Genomic DNA, 21,041 nt, shown 5'->3' on the forward strand with positions numbered 1-21,041 from the left:
TATTGTAGGTTGAAAGGCCATTCCAGTGTAAAAGTGTATTCTTTTGCCTCATGGGATGGGTGTTCCATGGGTGGTGCTGCACCAAGGACCAGTTATCCGCTTGGGTATGCAATTGGCGTGGGGGGTAAAAATAGGATAGCGGCCTTGGTATGACCAAAGAATCTTCACTAGTTGGCCAGGAACAGATATGGTGCGCCGTATGTGGGTCTTCAAAAGTTACAACTACGCAGTCCCCTTGCTTAGATTTCTTGGTTGGGCCCACCCAGGGTATTCTACGGGCCATCATTACTCGGCTTCTTTTGCCATTGGGAATCGGTCTGTTGACGTTAAGCCAGTGCATAGTTTTATTTTTCAATGACCAGTGGTTTTCGTGTTGGTCAGTGCCAATCACAGGGACACCTGTCAACACGACCACATAGTCATTGGCCTCTGGTGGAAGGTCTATATAGCCTCCTCTAAAATTTTCTTTTGGACGAGGACCCTGGGTTTCGGCAGGCTGGGGTCTGGTGGATGCTACCAGGTTTGGATTTACTTTTCCAGGCTTAGAGTTCCGTGTGGGAATCTGCGGTTTGGTAGCCTGAGGTTTAGCGGTTATGGAAACTTGATCCACAGCCACAGTCCTCGGCTTAGGAACAGGCCTTACAGCAACAGGTACTGGTGGGGAGTGCTGCTCAGCTTGCAAAACAGGGGCTGGCGAAAGTGGGTCAGATAAGGACACGCCCTGGTTTTCGAGACTTCTCAGGCCAAGAGTGGCCAGAGCAATAATGCTCTTTTCCATCTCGAGTAGATTGTTTTCTATCCTAGACAATCTTAAGTCGAGTGGTGAGAGAAGTTTTTTTAATGTTTCCCAGACTTGATCTATAAATTCCTTATCATTCCTTCCCTGGTCTTGTACCTGCGCCCCCTCTTCTACTGGGGTGGTGTTGGCTGGACCCTCTCCCATACTTTGGCATACTGACTGTGTGCTCGAGGAACCCTCAGGTAAAGCATTACATGCCTGAGTGTTGGTCATTGTGAGCTGGCGGGAGACTGCGACCTTTGCCTTTATACGAGAGTAGGCTGAGCGTGATTGGCGTTTTCTTTTGGGTTGTGCACCACTAACACGGGGAGTAGTTGGGAATACTTGGGAAAGGGAATTAAGGGTGGGGGTCTGGGCGTGAGAAGGTGCAGCGAAACTTAGCTCTTCTGTAATGCGTGATTGTTCTAAGGGCGGAGTAAGGGTGGAAGTAATCGGGGGCTGGTGTAAATCAACCTGGGTGGTAATACTATTTGGGCGGGCAGGGCGTGCTGGAGTGACAGCAGAGGCTATATGTCCTAGGGATGATTTTTTCGAGAGGGCAATTACCTCGGACAGCCTACGTGCAGCTACCAATTCTAGGGATACCCGGGTTTGAAGTTTAGATATTTCTTCATCGATGGCTATATTTGTGCGGGTGATGAAGTCGTCCATAGGGCCACAGATTTGTGAACCACCTTTGGAGGCTTTGCTACGTGTCATCCTAGTACTCATGGTGCTTACGATGAGATCAGGGTCGTCACTCGACTTACTAACTAGGGAGCTTCAGTTTAAGCTAACCTGTCTCAGCACGATGATACAATAACAAGCAGGTTAGGAGCAATAAGGGGGGTGGGCCAGGGCCGTCCTCGAACGGCCTCAAACGGCCCGCTCTTAGCCCGGTCTTCGCCTCGGCCGTTGCCCCACGCGCGTCCCGCGTGCGCGTTGTCCACACAAGCTATGAAGGAAAAACAAGAGGAAGGGGCGGGAAGAGGACCAGCTGCGGCCGATCCACGCCGCTAGGAATGCTGGTCCTCGCAGTCCCGCCTCTACCCCTGTTGACCAGATGACAACTTGCAAGGGGCGCGTTGGTGCTCAAAGCACGTGAAGGGAGGCAGAAAGGATGATCCCCAGAGAGAGTCTAAGCCTACGAGCGGCTCCCGCGAAGCGGGGGCCGCGAGGCGTGGCGAAGTGGCCAGACAGCAATACCACAGGAACAGCGGTTCTTTGCAGGAAGGGTCCCAAGGCTCACTCACTCCACACAGATTTTAAAGAGGAGGAGGAGGGGGCGGGAAGAGGACCAGCTGCGGCCGATCCACGCCGCTAGGAATGCTGGTCCTCGCAGTCCCGCCTCTACCCCTGTTGACCAGATGACAACTTGCAAGGGGCGCGTTGGTGCTCAAAGCACGTGAAGGGAGGCAGAAAGGATGATCCCCAGAGAGAGTCTAAGCCTACGAGCGGCTCCCGCGAAGCGGGGGCCGCGAGGCGTGGCGAAGTGGCCAGACAGCAACAGCACAGGAACAGCGGTTCTTTGCAGGAAGGGTCCCAAGGCTCACTCACTCCACACAGATTTTAAAGAGGAGGAGGAGGGGGCGGGAAGAGGACCAGCTGCGGCCGATCCACGCCGCTAGGAATGCTGGTCCTCGCAGTCCCGCCTCTACCCCTGATGACCAGATGACAACTTGCAAGGGGCGCGTTGGTGCTCAAAGCACGTGAAGGGAGGCAGAAAGGATGATCCCCAGAGAGAGTCTAAGCCTACGAGCGGCTCCCGCGAAGCGGGGGCCGCGAGGCGTGGCGAAGTGGCCAGACAGCAACAGCACAGGAACAGCGGTTCTTTGCAGGAAGGGTCCCCAATACTAAAATAAGCACAACAATGGTGGGATTAGGAATAGGGAAAATCAGATTGGAGTTGGATTGGGTTGGCCTAAGCAAATAGGCAGAAATAAAGGAAACAGGAAAAGAAGCAGGCAAAAGAAAAAGGCTGAGCGCTTGTGCACTGCTTAGTACCGTTCGCTCTGATTTTTCAGTGCAAAACGCACTATTGGCTTGAAAAAGCAGAGCACACAGCCAGGCGAGCATTTTTCTGCCCATTAGTCAGATTTCATGGAATCTCGCTGATTTCTTTTTGTAACTCTTTGGAATTCCATGCAGTTAAATTCCACAAGATCTGCCCAGGGCCTAGTTCCAGCCCACTGCAATGGAGTGAAGGTCAGCTACAGTCACTTGGCGAGACTCTTGCTCATGTTGGAAGGGGCCATGAGGGGCAGGGAAAGCATTGTGAGAGGGTGTCGGCATATTAAAAAGAGCAAGTGGGCTTCATGATGGGAGTTGGTGAAGCTTTGCATTGGCATCCCTGTGAGCGGTTGATGCCGGAGCGCGAAGTGTTGGGCTGACGGAGCTCCGCACTGAATCGTAGTGTGAGCAGCAAGTCTCTGTGCCAACAAGCCTGTTCACTGTCACAAACAGCCCAAAAGCTTTATTTCAGCTCACTGAGCCACAGCAAGGGCCCAAGACCTGAGGGGGCACCACTTGGGAATCAGGAATTCATTGCAGCTGGGTCCAGGGGCTGGTGCAGTATGCTGGTGAGCCTTTTATGTCACCAAGGCTCAGATCAGGAGGCCAGCAGACTAGCTGTTAGAGTAACCCTGGGAGCCCTGGATTCAAGATAAAGTTGCAGGTCCAGTTCTTCTTTCCAAGGCAAGAGAGCAGCAGGCAGAGTTTCATTGCAGCAGGGCAAGAGTTCCTTCAGAGCAGTAGTCCTATCAGCAGCATAGCAGTCCTTCTTCCTAGCAGACTACCTACAGATCCAGAAGTGTACTAAAGAGTTGGCATCTAAGGTCCTTCTTTTATATCCTTGATGCTCTGGTTCCGGAAGGTGGGAGAAGCTTCTAGACAGTGGATTTGAAGTGCATGGACTTTCCTGCCTCCTCTACCTTGGCTCCAAATTGGCTGCAATAACAAAGTAGGATTGTTAATCCCTTTGTGTGAAGGTAGAGCACAGGCACATTAGGTGTAAATCGGGCTGGGATCAGCGCCGACCCCCATCCTGCCAGCAGATGGCCCATTCAGGCACAACAAATCCCTCTATTGTGTGACTGACTGGGAGGATTCACAAAGTCTGCCAGGTATTCCAAGTCATGTGACCCACGGCGTCTGCATGCACAAAAGGACCAATGGCAGAAATACTTTCTAAATGTAGCATTTTTAAAATTGTAAATAAAAACCCGACTTTGCCTTTAAATTGGGCATTTTCCAACAATTTCAAAGACACCAAATATCACATACCAACTGTTATACCTGTCATCCTTAGGGTGGCCTTCCCTCAACCGTTTTACCTTTCCCCTCCTCTTTTTGCTGATTCATTTTGTTGGCCTTGGGACTCTAAGCACTTTACCATTCATAACCAGTGTTAAAGTGCATGTGCTTCTTCCCGAAACATGTTATCATTGGTGTACACACAATTACCATATTTAGTTTACTTATACGTCCCTTATAAAGTTGTATACCATATACCCAGGGTCTGTAAATTAAATGATACTAGTTAACCTACAGCACTGGTTGTGCCACCCACGTAAGTAGCCGGTTCAAACCTGCATCAGACCTGCCATTGCCCTGTCTGAATGTGCAGTTTACTGCCACTTCAACTTGGTATTCAAAGCCACTTGCCAACCCATAGACTCACCTTTTATTACACATAAGTCCCCTCTAATGTAGGCCCTAGATAGTCCTAAAGGCAGGGTACTATGCAAGTGAAAGGCAGGACATGCACTTTTAAGTTTCATATGTCCTGATAGTGACAAACAACCAAAATATGTACTTCACCACTGTGAGGCCTACTCTCATAGGCTAGCATTGGGAATTCTTAAATTCACTTGTAAGGTGTAATACCTGATTGAAATGTAATGAGAAATCCTCTTTACCAGTAAAGTTTAACATTACTATTTTAGAAATGGCACTTTTAGAAAGTGGACATTTCTCTGCTCTTACCTCTGAGTGTGCCTTGTAGCCTGGCTTCAATACACACCTGGGGTGGTTAACTGCTACACTCCTGTGCATTCCCTCTAGACAGCCACAAACATAGGAAGGGCAGATGTGACAGAGAATTCATCTGAATTTATCTGCATTCTGATAGCTCTTCCTAGGCAGGAAGAGAGGGGGAAGCTGACATTTGCACCTCAATAGGCAGTGTCCTGTTTCCCACACAAAGGGCTGATTACCCCATACTGCTAGTCTGGAGCCAGGATTGGGAAGAAAGGGCCTGTGTGCACTTCAAAGACCCTTCTTTGAAGCCACCACCACTTCAAGGGCACAACAGGGTATACATACTGGTCCTCTGAACCTACCAAGACAGTACACTACTGGACCTGTAAATAACTCTGTCAGGAGTAAATATTGCTGTGCAACAGGGATTTGCCACTTTGTTTGACTGCTGCTCTGGAAGAACTTATTTTTTGCTCTGCTGCCCTGCTGCCTGCTGATCTGCCCTGCTGAGGACAAGGACTGGACTAATCTCACTTGAAACCACAGTGACTTCAACGGCTTGCTGGTTTCCCCCCTGTTCTGAAGTCTCAGGGCCATCAAAGACTTCCTACAACCCTTCAACAGTACCTGAACTCTGCCATCTGTGTGTCCTGTCCTGCCAAGTGGTGACAATCCAGTCCTGGACCCTTGAAAGATGATTTCTCCTGTGCTATTGATGATTTTGCCTTTGGGAGCAAACACATTGCCCCCTCAACCCCGAAGCTGCTGCCACTCGATGACATTGCTTCAACAGGCTGCACCGCTTGATGGAGTGAGCACCTTGATTTTGACGCTTCACCTGCATCGTAAAGAGGTTCCTCAGCAAAGCCTTCATTGACTGTGCAGATCGGAACTGATGTATCGCCAGCATCCACTCGAACAAAAACAATGACTCACCTCCACTGCTCCTTGCATAAAGTCTTCGACGTCGATGCTCCCTCCATCCAAGGTACTTTTTCAGCTGCACCTGCATGAGTCCTGTAGCTGGCCCACCCTCCCTTTTGGATTTACCCCAGTCTAGCACAACCAAATATCCCTATTTGGGCGCTTTATGACTCTAAGCACAATAATATAATTTAATCTTTAAAAGACTATAACTCTAGTTCTAGTGTTTTTTTGATATTTTTGCCTTGAGTTACTCATAAAATTATTGTCCATTTCCCTAACCCCATGAGGAGTACTTTTTAGATTGTTTTACTGTGATATGTTATAGTGTGTTTGTATTGTACAGTTACTGCACACATTGCCTCTTTAAATAAACCTGACTGCTCTCTGACAAACAACCAGGGAGTGAGCACAGGTTATCTTTTAGTGTATATCTAGCTTACCCTGACTAGATTGGTGGTTTCTGCTTGTACAGGGTGCATACTCTGACAACCAGAAACCCCCATTTCTAACACCTACCAACTCCCAAGTGGAAATTACAGCTTGTTAAATGTAATAAAAAATCCCCTATGTTATTCTGTGGAAGGGATAGGCCTCTCAGTGGTGAAAATCAAATTTGAAGGGTTCTTAATATCAGGACATGTAAAACTTAAAAGCACATGTCCAACCTTTTAATAAAACAGTACCCTTCCCTATGGGCTTCCTAGTGTCTACCTTTCGGGTGACGTATATGTAATAAAAGGGAAGTTTAAGACTTGGCAAGGTGGTTTATTTTGAATTCCAATGGCCTTAATATTGATAAAACGTAATTCTCTGTCAAGAGAAGTTCCAACATGAGGGATCCGCAAGTACACGCTAGGCCCGTCATCTGGCACTAGGGCAATCTCAGAGACTCTGGGTCCTCCCACCAGTAAGAGCCACACTAGATGTGGTGCTTATGATATCTGCAACCTCACCAAAGACACTAAGAGTATTGACATAGGTCTGAAATATTCATGGGTGCAGAAGAAACACACTAACTGCAACTCAGAAATGTAATCTACCTAATGACATGACTCTGTGGATTGTTATACAAAGGGATGACAACACGTAAATTCAAGATACGTATTATGGAACATAAGAGCAACATTGGATGTCAGAAAGCCATGACAAAATTTACTACACATTACCTAGAGAAAAAGCACACGGTGGACGAAATCCATTTGACATTGCTAGATAAACCAAATATACCGAATACAGCAAGAGACACCAAAAGGATTCTGCTGCTCAGGAAACAGAAATGGATATATAGGATCCGGAGCAACGAGAATGTTTTAAACTACAAAATTCTGTGGAGTTCACTCAATAGGTTGTGAATACTAACATACCTTTCCACACATGTCACCTGACACAGTTCTGGTATGAATGCCACTGTGAAACAAAATATCACAATACCCAGGCTGCACTGTGCTATTACACAGACATCTAGGATGGAGGAATGTGCCCACAATGATCAGATACAGGGTGTATAACATTCATACATTTTAGGCAAGATTGCTACTTAGGTAGAATATTCCCCTGTTTCATTCTACGCCAGTCTGAATCAGGCCTGGGCGGTAAATTCCATTTCGCTCTCGGAATTTGTGGAATTTGGGTAATTTCGCGTTCTGCGGAGAACACGGAATTGCCAAAAATTCTGCTATCCGCGGCTTTGCAGAATTTTTCAGAATGTGTGTTCGCGAGATATTTCCCCCCAAACACGCAAACAGCGTTCGCAAACAGGAAAAAAGCATCACGAGCGGGCGGAACAAGCAATTCCGTGTGTTCGCAGAACTTTTGCGTGCTCGCGGAGATTTTTTACAATATCGCGTAGCTTTGCGTAGCGCGAGTACACAAATTGAGCCCACCCCTAGTCTGAATCAACACACACTTTTGGTTAGAAAATTAACATGTGCTTCTACAATATATATTAAAAAACACTACAATTGATATGGTGCCCTGAGATGGGTACATTATAATCCGCAATCTTGATACAGATCTTACCTACTGAGACAATAGCGCTTTATTTTAATTAAAAATCCATTGGGAAAGAGCATCAAAATTGTACTATTTTTGAAAAACTATTAGAATGTTGGCGAGTATATTACTGCAAGAACTTAAGCCTTATACCTTCAAGATGGTGGATGAAGAGGGACAGGATAGAAAAGATGTCCTCGTACCGCTCACTTGACCGCAATTGAAGACAACGCGATGGGAAGGAACGTGTCAAGCAGGAAAGCTGAATTGGAAGACTGGAACCTACATGGCCCGTGGAGTGAAGAACAGGGACGGTGACCTCACCTTAATGAAGCAAGGAGAGGGTGGGAAGGGGCTGACCTACCGGATACTAGAGAGAACAGAATTACATGGGCCTCATGGCACCAACGCTGTAAATCCTGACAATAAAAATAAACATGTAAACGGGCGGCCCTTTTGGTAACTAGAGACCACCTAAACATTGGGGCCGCAGTGTACGAGTGTCCCTCATACCTGACCTTGAGAATACATAGATAAACAAGCATTGGTATAGCCAATAGGTCTCGCCTTTGGGACCTTATAAGTGTTTAACCATGCAACAGTCAATGTTGTTGCACCAAGGATATTGTGCTGCATAACTAAATACTTATAAGGTCCCAAAAGCGAGACCTATTGGCTATGCCAATGCTTGTTATTGTTATGTAGTATCTATGAGGTGCCAAGGAAGACCTTTTTAATCCCTAATTTTAAAAAAGTTCATTTCACCCAAGTATGCCCCGCCTTTACATTTTTATTAACGTTATCAGGGAGCACAGTATGGCATAGTCTCAATTTCCTAAAGGCTGCAGTAAAGCTTAGATTGACCTGTGACTAATTATCGCGGGTGGGTGAAGACTGGAACTGTACCCTTTTATAATTGATTTTGTTTTGTTTTATCATGTGTTTTTGTGAAGTACCCTTGACTTTCATAGTTTTTTATAAAAGCTGAACACAGTTTTTGTTGAATGATTGATAACTCAAATCTTACTAGTACTGCTGGATGTCTGCGGCCATGCAGTCCACTAGAGGTCAGACAAAGGGGCACAAATGCAAAACATCGCTCATAGTCCAAAATAACTTTGGTGGCACTTTGTGACAACTAAGGAGCTGACGTGTTGCTTTCAGATGCTGTGTTATAATACACCACATGTGTAGAAGTCAAACCTACTTCCTTTAAGTGTTAAGTGTAGAATGAGTGGTTGTGGCCCTCCCATTAGCCTTGATACTTCCTACCAACCTGGTTATGTGCCCTTTCACAGAGAGCTGTTCCTGACTGGTTTTTGTTTGCCTGGGTGTTGATTTGTTTCTCTCTTGGGTGCAATTGTGTACTCGTCTGCTCCCTGCCACGGTTGCCTGCAGATTACAGCTAACAAACTCAGCCAGACTCATCACCATCCTCAAAATAAGGAAAATTAGGTACTGAGCCCAATTGGCGCCATGGTAATAACCGAATGTATGCTGGATACACATGTTTAACGTAACTTAACAAAAAGATCCGCCTAAGAATGGTGGACTCACACAAGGGGTGTCAGGAATACGCATGCGCACAGTGTGTGCCCACAGCCGAGAGTTACAGAGGGTTTCTCGTATTTCACGTCACGTCGCCTAGGATGAAATCAATACCGGCTTGTCTGAAGGCGTGCAGTGCGTTCACATCCTGGAGTGGGCAGCCACGTCAGCCTGGTGTGCCACCCCAAACCGCAGGCTGATGCACGAAGGTGCAGCGTCTCTCTGACACGAGAGCTGCATGCCTGCATGCCAGCGGACTGAACATTGTCTTGCGCAATTGGGTTGAATGCACGCTATTCCTGCACTGCTGCTGTCACCCAGGGCTGTGAAGCATGGCAGTTTGTAGGAAAAGAACAAATGGAGTGCATCAAGACACTCTGAAGTACAGGAACATAACAGTGAACGAACCTAACCCATAACATAAAACATAGCATAAAGTCAAGGGGGTTTGAGTGGAGCGGGGCCGGCAACGCCACAGTGGGGAACCGGGGCGCGGCATTGAGGCTCAGTCCATGTACAGCATTTACTTTGCGGGAGCGAGCAGTGGCGCCATCTGTTTCCAAAGCGCGAGCGAGATAATTGCAAACAGATGGCGCCACTGCTCGCTCCCGCAAGGCAAACGGCGTACATGCACAAGTGCTCATTGGAAACAGTGCAGAACATGCACGAGTTTCCCAAAAAGTCCAGAGTGATTCCAAGAGGTCACTCCAATGTAGCGCTTGCGCGCTGCATAGTGGAGACCTAATAAACGGGCCCAGGTGGCCGCTGGACAAAGCTTATAATTATATGTATTATTTCCTAATGTAACTAGTGTTTGACTACAGGGAGCTGCCATCGCTCCCGTGCCTTTTTTGAACTTTAAGTACTGTGAAACTCAATAAGATTTACACAAGATTGATGTTCCAGGTGTCCCACCTATGTTTTAACTATTTTCACACTGATCATGAGGTGGTGATTGATGTGGGTCTCTCTTTATAGCGATAAATGAACTATTTGTATATGAAATAGAAAAGAAAAGAGCAGAACTGCAACATACAGGTTACCAGAAGAACCTGTATTCATGTTACCAACGGGTTATTTAACCCGACCCCGAGTGGTTACTATGCTTGAAAAGAATGAATGAGTGGCATGAGTGTGATAAGATAGAACCTTTGCATGCTATCTGGCTGTTTAATACAGACAGCCAGTTCTCTCAGCATGTAACTATGATTATTACTGCTACATTTTCATCTACAGAGTGTTTGAGCAGCCCCAGACCTGAGTGGGTCTACCCTCAACCTACTAAAGTAAGGAAGGAAAGTAGGGTAATATATGGGAACTTAGGTCCTGACGAAAGCCTAAAGAGCTGTGTATGGCTACATACAATCGGCTGGAACATGTTGGCAAATATGCAGTTAAGAGGGGTGAGGGGCTAATAAAAGTCCCAGACACCACCAACCTATCTTTATTTTAATCCTGATTGGAAAATCCAGGAATAAAGAATACAAGCAGATATTCCTGACCCAGGTGTAGATCCCATGTTCTGCACCAATATTTCTATTTTGGATCCCCACAATTTTATGTTTGTATTTTCTCCTCCCTCCCTTTTGCCCCACCCCAGGCTTTGGTCGCATGGGGTGTTGTTTAGCAATCCCTATGATGAAGCGTGCCACAAATTGTGGGTGAGGGCAGTTTTACAATACAAAGCTTGTGCCACCAAGTGCAACAGCATGGATTCGAATGCTCCTACTTCTCTTTTGTGTCTGTGGATATTTGCAGGGGAGATTGATGTAGGAATTTACCCTCTTCCCCTTAGGTTTTGATTCCGATGTTGTTCGGAAGGGCTCCGGATCGGATTCGGGTTTGCCGAATCCGATCCGGAACCCTTGTTTCTTGCCGAATTGTACACACTTCCCAAAGACCGAGTACGATGCCTGGAAACTGTTAGGGCTGTCTGAATCAGTTCCGAAGGACATTTGGACAGGTTGCGTCTTTTGGAACTGAATCGTACAACTCTATGTACTCGGTTTCTGAACAAGCAAGTATGAAGACTGATTAGGACAGCCATTCCAATTTGGTTTCTCCGGAATTAATTGGCTGCAAGAATCTGTCTTTGGGAGCTCATAGCAGGCCCCCCTTCACTCGGGGCCTTCCAAATAAGTCCTGTGGGGGTATTCAAATGATGCCATTTCCAACCATACACAGTGTGAAGGCACCATGGGGTGCCCGCCACTGGGTGCAAGGTTTTGCTCAGACACCCCTTTCTTCAATGGGAGCCTGTTTTCTCGTTCGAAACACAGGCTACAAGTGAGGTCAATGTGAGTCCGGACAAATCGTATCCGTAAGCATCCGGATACATCCAAATTGCTCGATCGAACTCCCCCGATCAGAGTCGTCCGGAAAGTATTCCAGAACAGATTCTGTAGGAATGCTTTCCGAACGACATAAGAATCGGACCCTTAGTTGTGAGTGATTTAAGGTGGTTTAAATGTCTAGTCATCATGGCAGTTTGAAACTGCATTCAGTCTGCAATGGCAGACCTGGGACATGTTTTAAGGTGCTAAATAATGGATGGCACAATAAGTGCTGCATTTCATTTACAGGCCCAGAGTATATAGTGTAGCAATCTACGAGGGACTTATAAGGAAATTAAATATGCCAATTGGGTATAAGCCAATATAACCATGTTTTAGGGGAGTGAGCATAAGCACTTTAACACTGGTTAGAGCTGGTAAAGTGCACAGAGTGCAGAGGACAACAAGAATAAGGTCGGAACACTGGAGTAGGTGAGAAAAGACGTTTGGGGAAATACCATCCTAAGGCTGTCAGGTCTAACACAGTGGTCAGGTCTAACATTTTCTAGCTTCACCTGTCCCTCACCAGATGAATGCGGGTTTTGGTCACCAGAGTAAAATCTAGATCCCCATAATACCCTTCTCCCCCCAGAATTTAGAAGCAGGTCATAGAATCCATTCTGCCTGGTCTGGGTAGTCTTCTGAGTACCTCGTTCTTCTCTGGCCTGATACCTAAAAATGGGAAGCATGCAATTGTAAAGCCACCTCTTAAAAAATACACCCTGGACCTTGCCTCACTGGGACATTTTAGATCTATTCCAGTGCTCCCTTTTTTGCCAAACAGCCAAGAAACATGTCAATGCCCAATTGGCATGTTTTATAGAATCTAATAACTTGCTTTATGAGTCCTAATCCAGCTTTTGAGCCCAATACCGCTCCGAGTCAGCATCATTGCTGGCCTCAGAGTCTCTTATATCTGCTGTGGACCTGGGCCGCACTACCACTCTCATGAAGATGAACTTAAGTGCAATATTTGATGCCGCCTCTCATGGCCTGCTGCTGCAACAGTTCTGGAATTGCGGTTTGCGCTCTTCTGCATTGGAGTGGCCGGCATCCTTCCTGCAAGAGCGAACCTTCCAAGTAGTTCAGTCACCTTTTGATTCGGAAGTGTTGCTGCTGTCTCAGGATGTATCCCAGGGCTTTCGCTAAGCTCCACGCTATTTAACACCTATATGCACCCCTGGTGGATGTTATCAACAAACACAATATCATCATAGTATCTTATGCCGGTTAAACACACAGTTGATCATAACTCTTGCTCAGGACGAAGGAGGATATACAATGCGTTTTAGGTCCTGTCCGGTAGAACTGGCTCAGTGGATGAACTCTAGCTGCCTAAAGCTTAATGCCAACAAAACAGAGGTTCTCATGGTCATCAAGCATCTCTCAGTGTTGTCCTCAGCATGGTGGCCGAGAGCATTAGGCCCACTCGTAGCTCAAAGCCTAAGGTAAAAAACTTAGGAATATGGTTTAAGGCAAACGTCTCTTTCTGCGGCCAAATTGACTGCCTGGCTGGAAGATGTTTCACCATTCTTAAAATGTTAGAATCTTTGATCTTATTCCCTTGGGAGCTAGAAAATCTGTAGTTCAGACCCTTGTGATCTCAACACTAGATCACTGTAACCCTCTATATCTGAGCCACCCAGCGCAAGATCCGGAAGCTTCAAAGAGTGCAAAATGCAGTTGCCAGACTTCTTTTGATGCTCCCAAGATGAGCGCATGTGTCCCTGGCTTTGGCTGAACTACACTGGCTCCCACTGGAAAAATATATCATCTTTAGGGCTATGTGCCTGTGTCAAAACATTTCTAACAACAGGCTGCACAAATGGTCCAACTTGTTGAAACCCGACTCACCTGGCCACAGCTTCAGATCCTCTGGAAAATCAATTACATAGATTCCTTGTGCTAAGAAAGCCCAGATGGGTGGTTGTTCCTTTTGATTCTGAGCCTCTAAGCTCTGGCCCTCCATTACCCCCTGCTTGAGACTAGAACTTGCTGAGGCAACCTTCAGGGAAAAATGAAAAACATTGCTATTTAGACAGAGTTAAATCCATGTAGTCCTCACAGAGGTTTGCCAATGGTTTTATGCCTTGGATGCCTTATTCCTTTTAGAGTCTCTGCTAACTTCTTGCATTCTTTTCTCCTGTTCCTGTAGGGTAGCAATCCTAGCATGGGGACGCTCCGGCTGGAGTAATCTGATCGCCTTAAAGAAACGCTAACATAAAATAACATAATTTTTTTTCGTCTATACGAGCCAAATTTTAATAATTGAGAGTTTTATTTTATTATTTCAGACATGATTGTAAATGTTGTGTTGTGTCAATTCTATGAGAAAGATGATTAAGGATAGCCTGCTGATGGGAGAAAGCAGTGAGTTGAGTCTCTTACGGCCATGGAATGAACATGAAGGAGAAGCAGCACTCTGTGAACATTAGTGTGAACATGGAGCTTTGGTAGGGAACCTAAACACTGAACATGGCAAGGAAGAGGATTTCAGAAGCTGTGGAGTAAAATTTGTATTCTGTTGTCTGCTGTTTGTTGAATAGCAATGTGGTATCTCCGGATGTGGATAATGTTTGGCTTTTTGACTAAGAATGTGTGAACCCATGATTCAACCAGGCATATTAGTTATGTCTTGATACTTTGCTGTAGGTGTCCACTACCCCATGAGAGAGTGCCACCAGAGATGTTTTTCAAGAATGGTCCTTTTAGGTTAGAAGTGGGGATTAGCGAGGGGATTGGAAAAGGGTAGAGTGGTTAGGACACCTCATTTTTGTGTGGTGACTTTTTGAAAGGGTTAGCATGGTGGTAGTGCATGACATAGATTTATCTGTGCGTCATCTGAGATGCCTATTAACATTGAGATTATGCTTTGGCTGCTTACTCCTCTGAGTTAATACTCAAACCACATTTTCCTAAACATATTTACTGTGTAGTTGTACCTCCACTTCATAGATTCAACAATTTATTTATGTGTGTATATCAATGTGAACCATTTTTAATTGCAGGAAACAAATCCATGTGAAGATCCATAAGATGCTACCTGTTTATTACAACCATGTTTAACGACTCTGACTACGATACATCAGCATTTATCCTGATTGGATTTCCGGGTCTGGAATATGCTCATGTCTGGATTGCATTTCCACTGTGCCTCATTTACATCATTGCACTTGTAGGAAACTGCACCATCATGTACATTATAAAGGTGGAGCCGAGCCTCCATGAACCCATGTACTTATTTCTTGCAATGCTAGCCGCCATTGATATTCTCATATCATCTAGCACCATGCCTAAGATGTTGATCATTCTATGGTTTGGTGTAATGGAAATTTCTTTCAATGGATGCCTGATCCAGATCTTCCTGATGCATTCATTGTCAACTATGGAATCCACTGTCTTGCTGGCCATGGCCTTTGACCGCTATGTTGCTATATGTAATCCACTGAGGCATTCATCTATCTTGACAAACAAGAGAATAGCATTAATTGGACTGCTCTCGGTAATCCGAGGTTCACTGTTCTTTTTCCCATTTCCCTTATTAATTAATAGGGTGCCTTTTTGTCACAGCAAGGTGCTATCTCATTCCTTTTGCCTCCACCAAGATGTGATGAAGCTTGCCTGTGCTGACACTACACCCAGCTTTGTTTATGGTTTAATTGCTGTTCTCTTTGTAATGGGAGTCGATTCATTGCTAATATTTTTGTCTTATGCCATGATCCTGAAAACAGTGTGTGGCCTCTCGAGGAAGGAAAGTTTGAAGGCATTCAACACCTGCATTTCCCATATCTCCGCAGTATTTATCTTTTATGTCCCTATGATAGGTTTGTCTGTGGTGCACAGGTTAGGACATCGCTTATCTTCAACCACCTACGTTGTGATGGGTGACATCTACCTATTTGTCCCGCCTGTGTTGAACCCTATAGTCTATGGTATCAAAACAGGTAAAATAAGAAATAAGATAGTAGGGCTGTTTAAGCAATCCTCACCATGATACCAAGAGGTAGATATATCGTTTAGGTTTTGAACCTGCAAAAAGTGCAGTCGATTTGGTGGCAATCACCTCAGCATATGGTACTAGCATTTCTCTCTCGCTCTCTCTAGCTCTCTCTCTCTCTGTCTCTCTCTCTCTCGCTCTCTCTCTTTCTTTCTTTCTTTCTCTCTCTCTCTCTCTCCCCCTATCTGCTTTTTGAAGTCTTTCCTTCCTTTATATGTATCTCTATTCTGGGTCACATTAAGATGGAAGAGCTTAGAATGGATGCACAACTTAATAACCCAATGGCAAATGTAATCTCTTCCCATCAAAGCCTGTTAAAAAAACCATATGTTAAAAAACTTGTGTTTTACAAACTTTAGAAAGTGCATATATATGAAAAGAAAACCCATTTAATTTTATTTTAATAAATCCAATGTTGCATTAATTTGTAAAATCAAAAAAGATTATTACGCTATTTTAAAATTAAATAATGGATTTCTTATATTTTTGATAATTTTCTCAACATTCACTTTTGCCTATATTTTTAAATTGTCCATATAATTAAATTTAATTTAGCATCATCTTGCATGGAGTCTTAATTTAAGTCCCTACCGCCGTCAAGTTCTATGAGAGGGTGTTGCAGTACCAATGGTTGGCCATGTGTGGTGCTACACATACTCCAAGTCTGAGTTGGAGTACATTTAAAACAGTCTATTGGCATTTTTACCTGTAGTAGCTTTAGAAGTGCATTTTATGTATAGCAATGTGCTTACTCTTTTCAGGATGGGTGCTGGTTCTTCTTTGGACCCCTGATTAATCTCACTTATCTCCTACTAGTCCCCCCTTAACCCCCAAGTATGGCCCATTTTTAAACCACTCTTCGGGCCATTCCCACATTTACTATTAAGTAGTAAAGTTACATGTGAGACGATCTCCCCATAGAAAATATAGGACAGGTAGACACTATCTGTGAAGAGCATTTAGTAGCACTACTGTAGTACTATAAAAAGTGCTAAAAATGCAGCTAGTAGACAGGCCCTATCATGTTCCAAAATAAGCACCTGTCTAAGAACATGTTTGCACTCCTGGCTGTAAGTGGTGGCTGTCTGTAAAGATGGTGACTCTCATTTGAGTAGTTAAACTGCAAGCTCAGTGAGGGCAATTAACTTTGCAACTTGTGCTGAGTAACCAGACTGAAGCCAGGCCGTTTTTATCACATCATTTATGGAGCACACAACATATGCTGCTCTTAGTGTGCCTTCATTTCCTCCCAAGCATGAACCATCCACAAAAAGGACAAGGCTTGGCTCATTTAGTTGTTCATCTTTATTATTGGGTCTGGGTTTAGTGCATAGTTCAGCGACATTTAGGCAATCATAGTTGAACTCTTAACAATTTTCACTCTGTTCAGTTATAGGCAAAAGAGTAAATACATGTAACACATTGCAACCTTTTATCACAACATCTTCTGAGGCCAACAGATTCTGCTTATATATGGTCAACCTATTGTGTTTAAGGTATTGGGTCATTGTTTTGGTCAACAATAGCTCCACAGAGTGTGAGACAATGACAATTAAAGGATGGCCCGTCATTACGTTCTCACTCTTTTCCAGACTAGCCTTCACTGCAGCAAGCGCTTTCAAGCAGCCTGGGAGACCTGCTGCTATAGGATCAAGTGTGGTACAAAAATAGACCACAGGTCTTTGGGCCTGCCATTAATCTGCCTCAAAACTGAGAGTGCACACCCATCTCTCCAACTGCAAAACAGAATAAACTCTTTGTATAATCAGGCATTCCCCGCACCAGGGCATGACACAATTTCTCTTTCAGATCTAGGAACTCTTTTGTAGATTCGTTATTCCATGGAAGCAGATCAGACACATCTCAGTGTGTCAACCTCACCACGTGATTGTTTCTGCTGGAATGTAAATGTAAACGTAAATGTAAACAAATATTGGCTAGCCTCATACAAGGGAACTGAAAAGAAAGCCTGACATAAATCAATGACAGTGTCATTCAGCAGTACAGGGAATTTGGAAAAATATAGTGGCAAGATTCAGTACCACGGGACAACAAGACACTGCTATCTCATTGATTCATCGCAAATCCTGTATGATTCTATATTTGCCATTAGGCTTCTGTGAACCCATAATGGGCTTCCAGTCAAATCTCTCAGTATGCCTTTCAATCATTGTTTTTATTCCTGTATTAGTCTCTGGGGACAAGTGATAGGATGGTGTTCTGGGTAAACAACATTTGGCTTTAATCTTATTTTGACTGGTTCTACACCTTTTATAAATGCAATATCTTTCCCTGTGAAATCCCAAACGTCTGCCTTTACGGTCTCTCTTACATCTTCAGGTAACTCAGAAATTGTCAATAAAGGGAACATTCCTTCTCCAGCATTTTGCCTGATAATTTTTAAGTCAACATCCTCATGAGGTGTCTGGAGGCCACACCATCCAGTGTGCAGTATATTGTGTAATTTAATTTACAAACCAGATCTCTCCCTAACAGGGCTTGTATCACAGACCACAAATTCATGCTTTGCTTTGATGTTTTCTATTTTCACTGGGACTTCTTCGGAAAGCTTACTTTGCATTTGTTTATTTGTAACTCCAAGTACTTGCATCATTTTCCCAGAGAGAGGCAAGTCTAGTACTTCACTGTAGAATGGGTATTATTATTATTATTATTATTATTATTAGTATTATTAAGACTTATAGAGTGCACAGTTACTCCAAGGTTTTGCCGGCGCATCGTAGGAGGAAAGGATGCATAGATCAAAGTGAGCAAATTAGAAAAGCCAGGACTACAGGCTTTTGCGAAAAGCAAGAAAATACGTACAGTTCCTCAGCAAATCCGGAAGGGACTTCCAAAGTTTTTGGTCTAATTATGCGGAAGAGCATCCTTTCATGCAATACAAGCGGAACCTGTGTACAGTGAACAGGACCTGTTGCAAGGACATCAGAAATCGAGATGGATGGTAATGGCGAACCAAAATGTACTTAGTTCCAACTCCAGCTTTCACCTTGAAAATATAACATAGAGCCTTAAATTTGATGCAATTCGCAATGCAGCTCATCAAGGAGATTTGAGACAACAATGAAGAAGCCTGGCAGCTGAGTTCTGCACTAGCTGCAGTCAATGAATAGTAGTTTTATCGGCCTCCAAATACAGCATGTTACCGTAATATCAACTTTACATTTCAAAAGCTCAATCTAACCTTTATTCAAAATAAAATGAAAAATAATGCTGACTCTTTGTTAGCCGCAAAATGTGGGTAAGAAGTATACACACCGTTATCAAGTCTGGAGATAATAAGCTCTTGAATCAATGTCCTTTGCACAAAGATGGGGATCAGCCAAAGAATCTTTTTTAGCCATTTGAGCACTGCAAACCAGGTGGCCGCCACCGTAGCCACTTGTGGCTTCATAGATAACATATCACCCAAAAGGAAGCCCAAGTTCTTAACGTTATCAGATGACTTGGGTAGAGCACCTAAGGAACCAGGCCAATGACGAGGGCCCCAAACAGCGGGGTTCTTGCCCAGAATGATGACCTCTGTTGTCTCCCCATTTGCTCATGTGTCAATCAGAAATGAAACATCGTGACCATAAACATTTACATCTAAGTATGGGCCACTCTGATCTACCTCTAAGACGGCGCCAAGTATGCAATATTCTTCCCCTCGCAGGCACCTTAATTAAGAATTATCAGAATTAAATTCATCAGTCTCTAGTAAAGGAAATTGGCCTAGGGCATTCTTGGTTTTTTTTTTGGAACTGTGGCATAGCATTCTGAAACTGGTTTGCATAACCTTCGCCATTTTATTTGAACTAAACCTGGGATTCTCCATTTGTGCAGGAGCAGGGGACATCATTTGGGCTTTATTTTGCATGCAAGTTTGCATCAGTTGCACAGGCCCAACAAGCGTACCTTGAGAATTCTGCATGAATTCTCCAGCATTTCCAGGATTATATTGACACTCTCGTTTCTAATGCCCCACCTTGTGACACACATGACTAGCAGTCACCTTTTTCATTGCAGCAATGTCCATTCAAGATCCCATACCCATGGGAACACTGCTAGCTCTGCCATGGGACATTTTCATTCCTCCTTTAATTCCTTAAGATCCAGCCTGTGGAGCAGCAACTCCTTGCATCATTCCCTGATCTGCTGCAAAATGTTTCTGGGCTAACTTAGTCTGAGCCAACATGAATTTCTCTTTTATTTTTCTGTGCTTCATGTTCAACTCATCACTTCAGTATTTTGTATAAAGCAGGATTTAATCTAGTGACTTGGTCTGCCAGCAGAACACACTTTGCATAATGTAGGCACTCTGTTCAGTTTTTAATCATAATATGAACTGAGAAAAAAACAATTCCCACCCCCTTTTCTTCAGGATTCTCGCATCCACTATGTTGTTCATACACCTTCAGTAACCTCTCATGGTACTCATGAACTGTCTCTTTCGGCTCTTGTGTTGTTCTTTTAATCCTTAATCAATCAGTATCTTTCAGATATATTCTCCCTTTCAAAAAGGTAATAACTGCCTCATATTTCTTCATTACAACTGGTGATGGAGCATTTGTCCTTTTCTCTCTATCTTACATTCTGCCCATAAGTTAGCTGGTACCACAATGTCAAAGAAAGTATTTAAATCACTTCAAAACACCTGTGCAATCTTTATGAACATTTCCACTTGTGCATTCCACTGCACCAACTTGTATCTCAATTTCAGAAAATTGTTTGTAAATGCTGTCAAATTGCCTCTATTCCATGGCACATGTACATAAGTTCCTCCAGGTATTTCCCTCAATGTATATGCTGCGTCCTCATCCCCGTTTAGCTAATCCTGTTTTCCCTCGATAGCAGCTTTCCTGTTTTTCCTTTCATGTTTCTTTGCCCATCTAAGTTCCAACTTTTCCACATCCTTCCATCTGCAAATGCATTTTGTCAGTTCGATAAGGTGCAAAAGCATTCCTGTAATCCTCATGTTTTCTATAGCCTGATCAATCAATTCAACCATTTAGCTATGAAGCAGATTCACGTTGTTAGGAAGATCCACATCATTCTTCTTTGCTATCGCTCACAATTTATCATGTACCATAGCAACCCTTGGAGTAATCTCCTTGCACAGGTAGATTAGCTTATTTCTCTTCTACTGATCTGCATGGTAGAACTCCAGGCATCCCTTGATTATTTCTTCTAATTCTATTTTTAATTTTGGAATATCCAAATATCCAAATATCCAATATCCAAATATCTTGGCTCTAATTCTCTTGGTAGCTTCTGCCCTTTTCTATCTTGTAATCTCTTCAATCCCTGCTGGTAAATATTTATCTTCATTGACACTTAACTAATTCGAAACTAAGGGATGCTTAAGGACTTAGGGGCACATGCATCAACATAAGGAATTGTGAATCCTAAATAGCGATTTCTAAGGAATCGCTATTTAGTAATCGCAATTCCTCATGCATGTAGGAATCGCAAAATAAATTGCGAT

At 44.1% G+C, this 21,041-nt stretch overlaps 1 protein-coding gene across 1 annotated transcript in view; it reads left to right on the top strand.

Annotated features, from left to right (window-relative positions):
* LOC146806154 (olfactory receptor 51E2-like) overlaps positions 1-15,550 on the top strand; it is a 46,711-nt gene extending 31,161 nt beyond the window's left edge. Inside the window, exon 3 of the mRNA XM_085623870.1 lies at positions 14,565-15,550. Within this exon, the coding sequence (XP_085479996.1) occupies positions 14,615-15,550 (936 nt within the window). The 5' untranslated portion in view covers positions 14,565-14,614. The remainder of the gene's footprint in view (positions 1-14,564) is intronic.
* The last annotated feature ends 5,491 nt before the right edge of the window (positions 15,551-21,041 follow it).

Source organism: Triturus cristatus, chromosome 8, assembly GCF_964204655.1.
Source record: "Triturus cristatus chromosome 8, aTriCri1.1, whole genome shotgun sequence".
NCBI classification, from domain to species: Eukaryota; Metazoa; Chordata; class Amphibia; order Caudata; family Salamandridae; genus Triturus; species Triturus cristatus.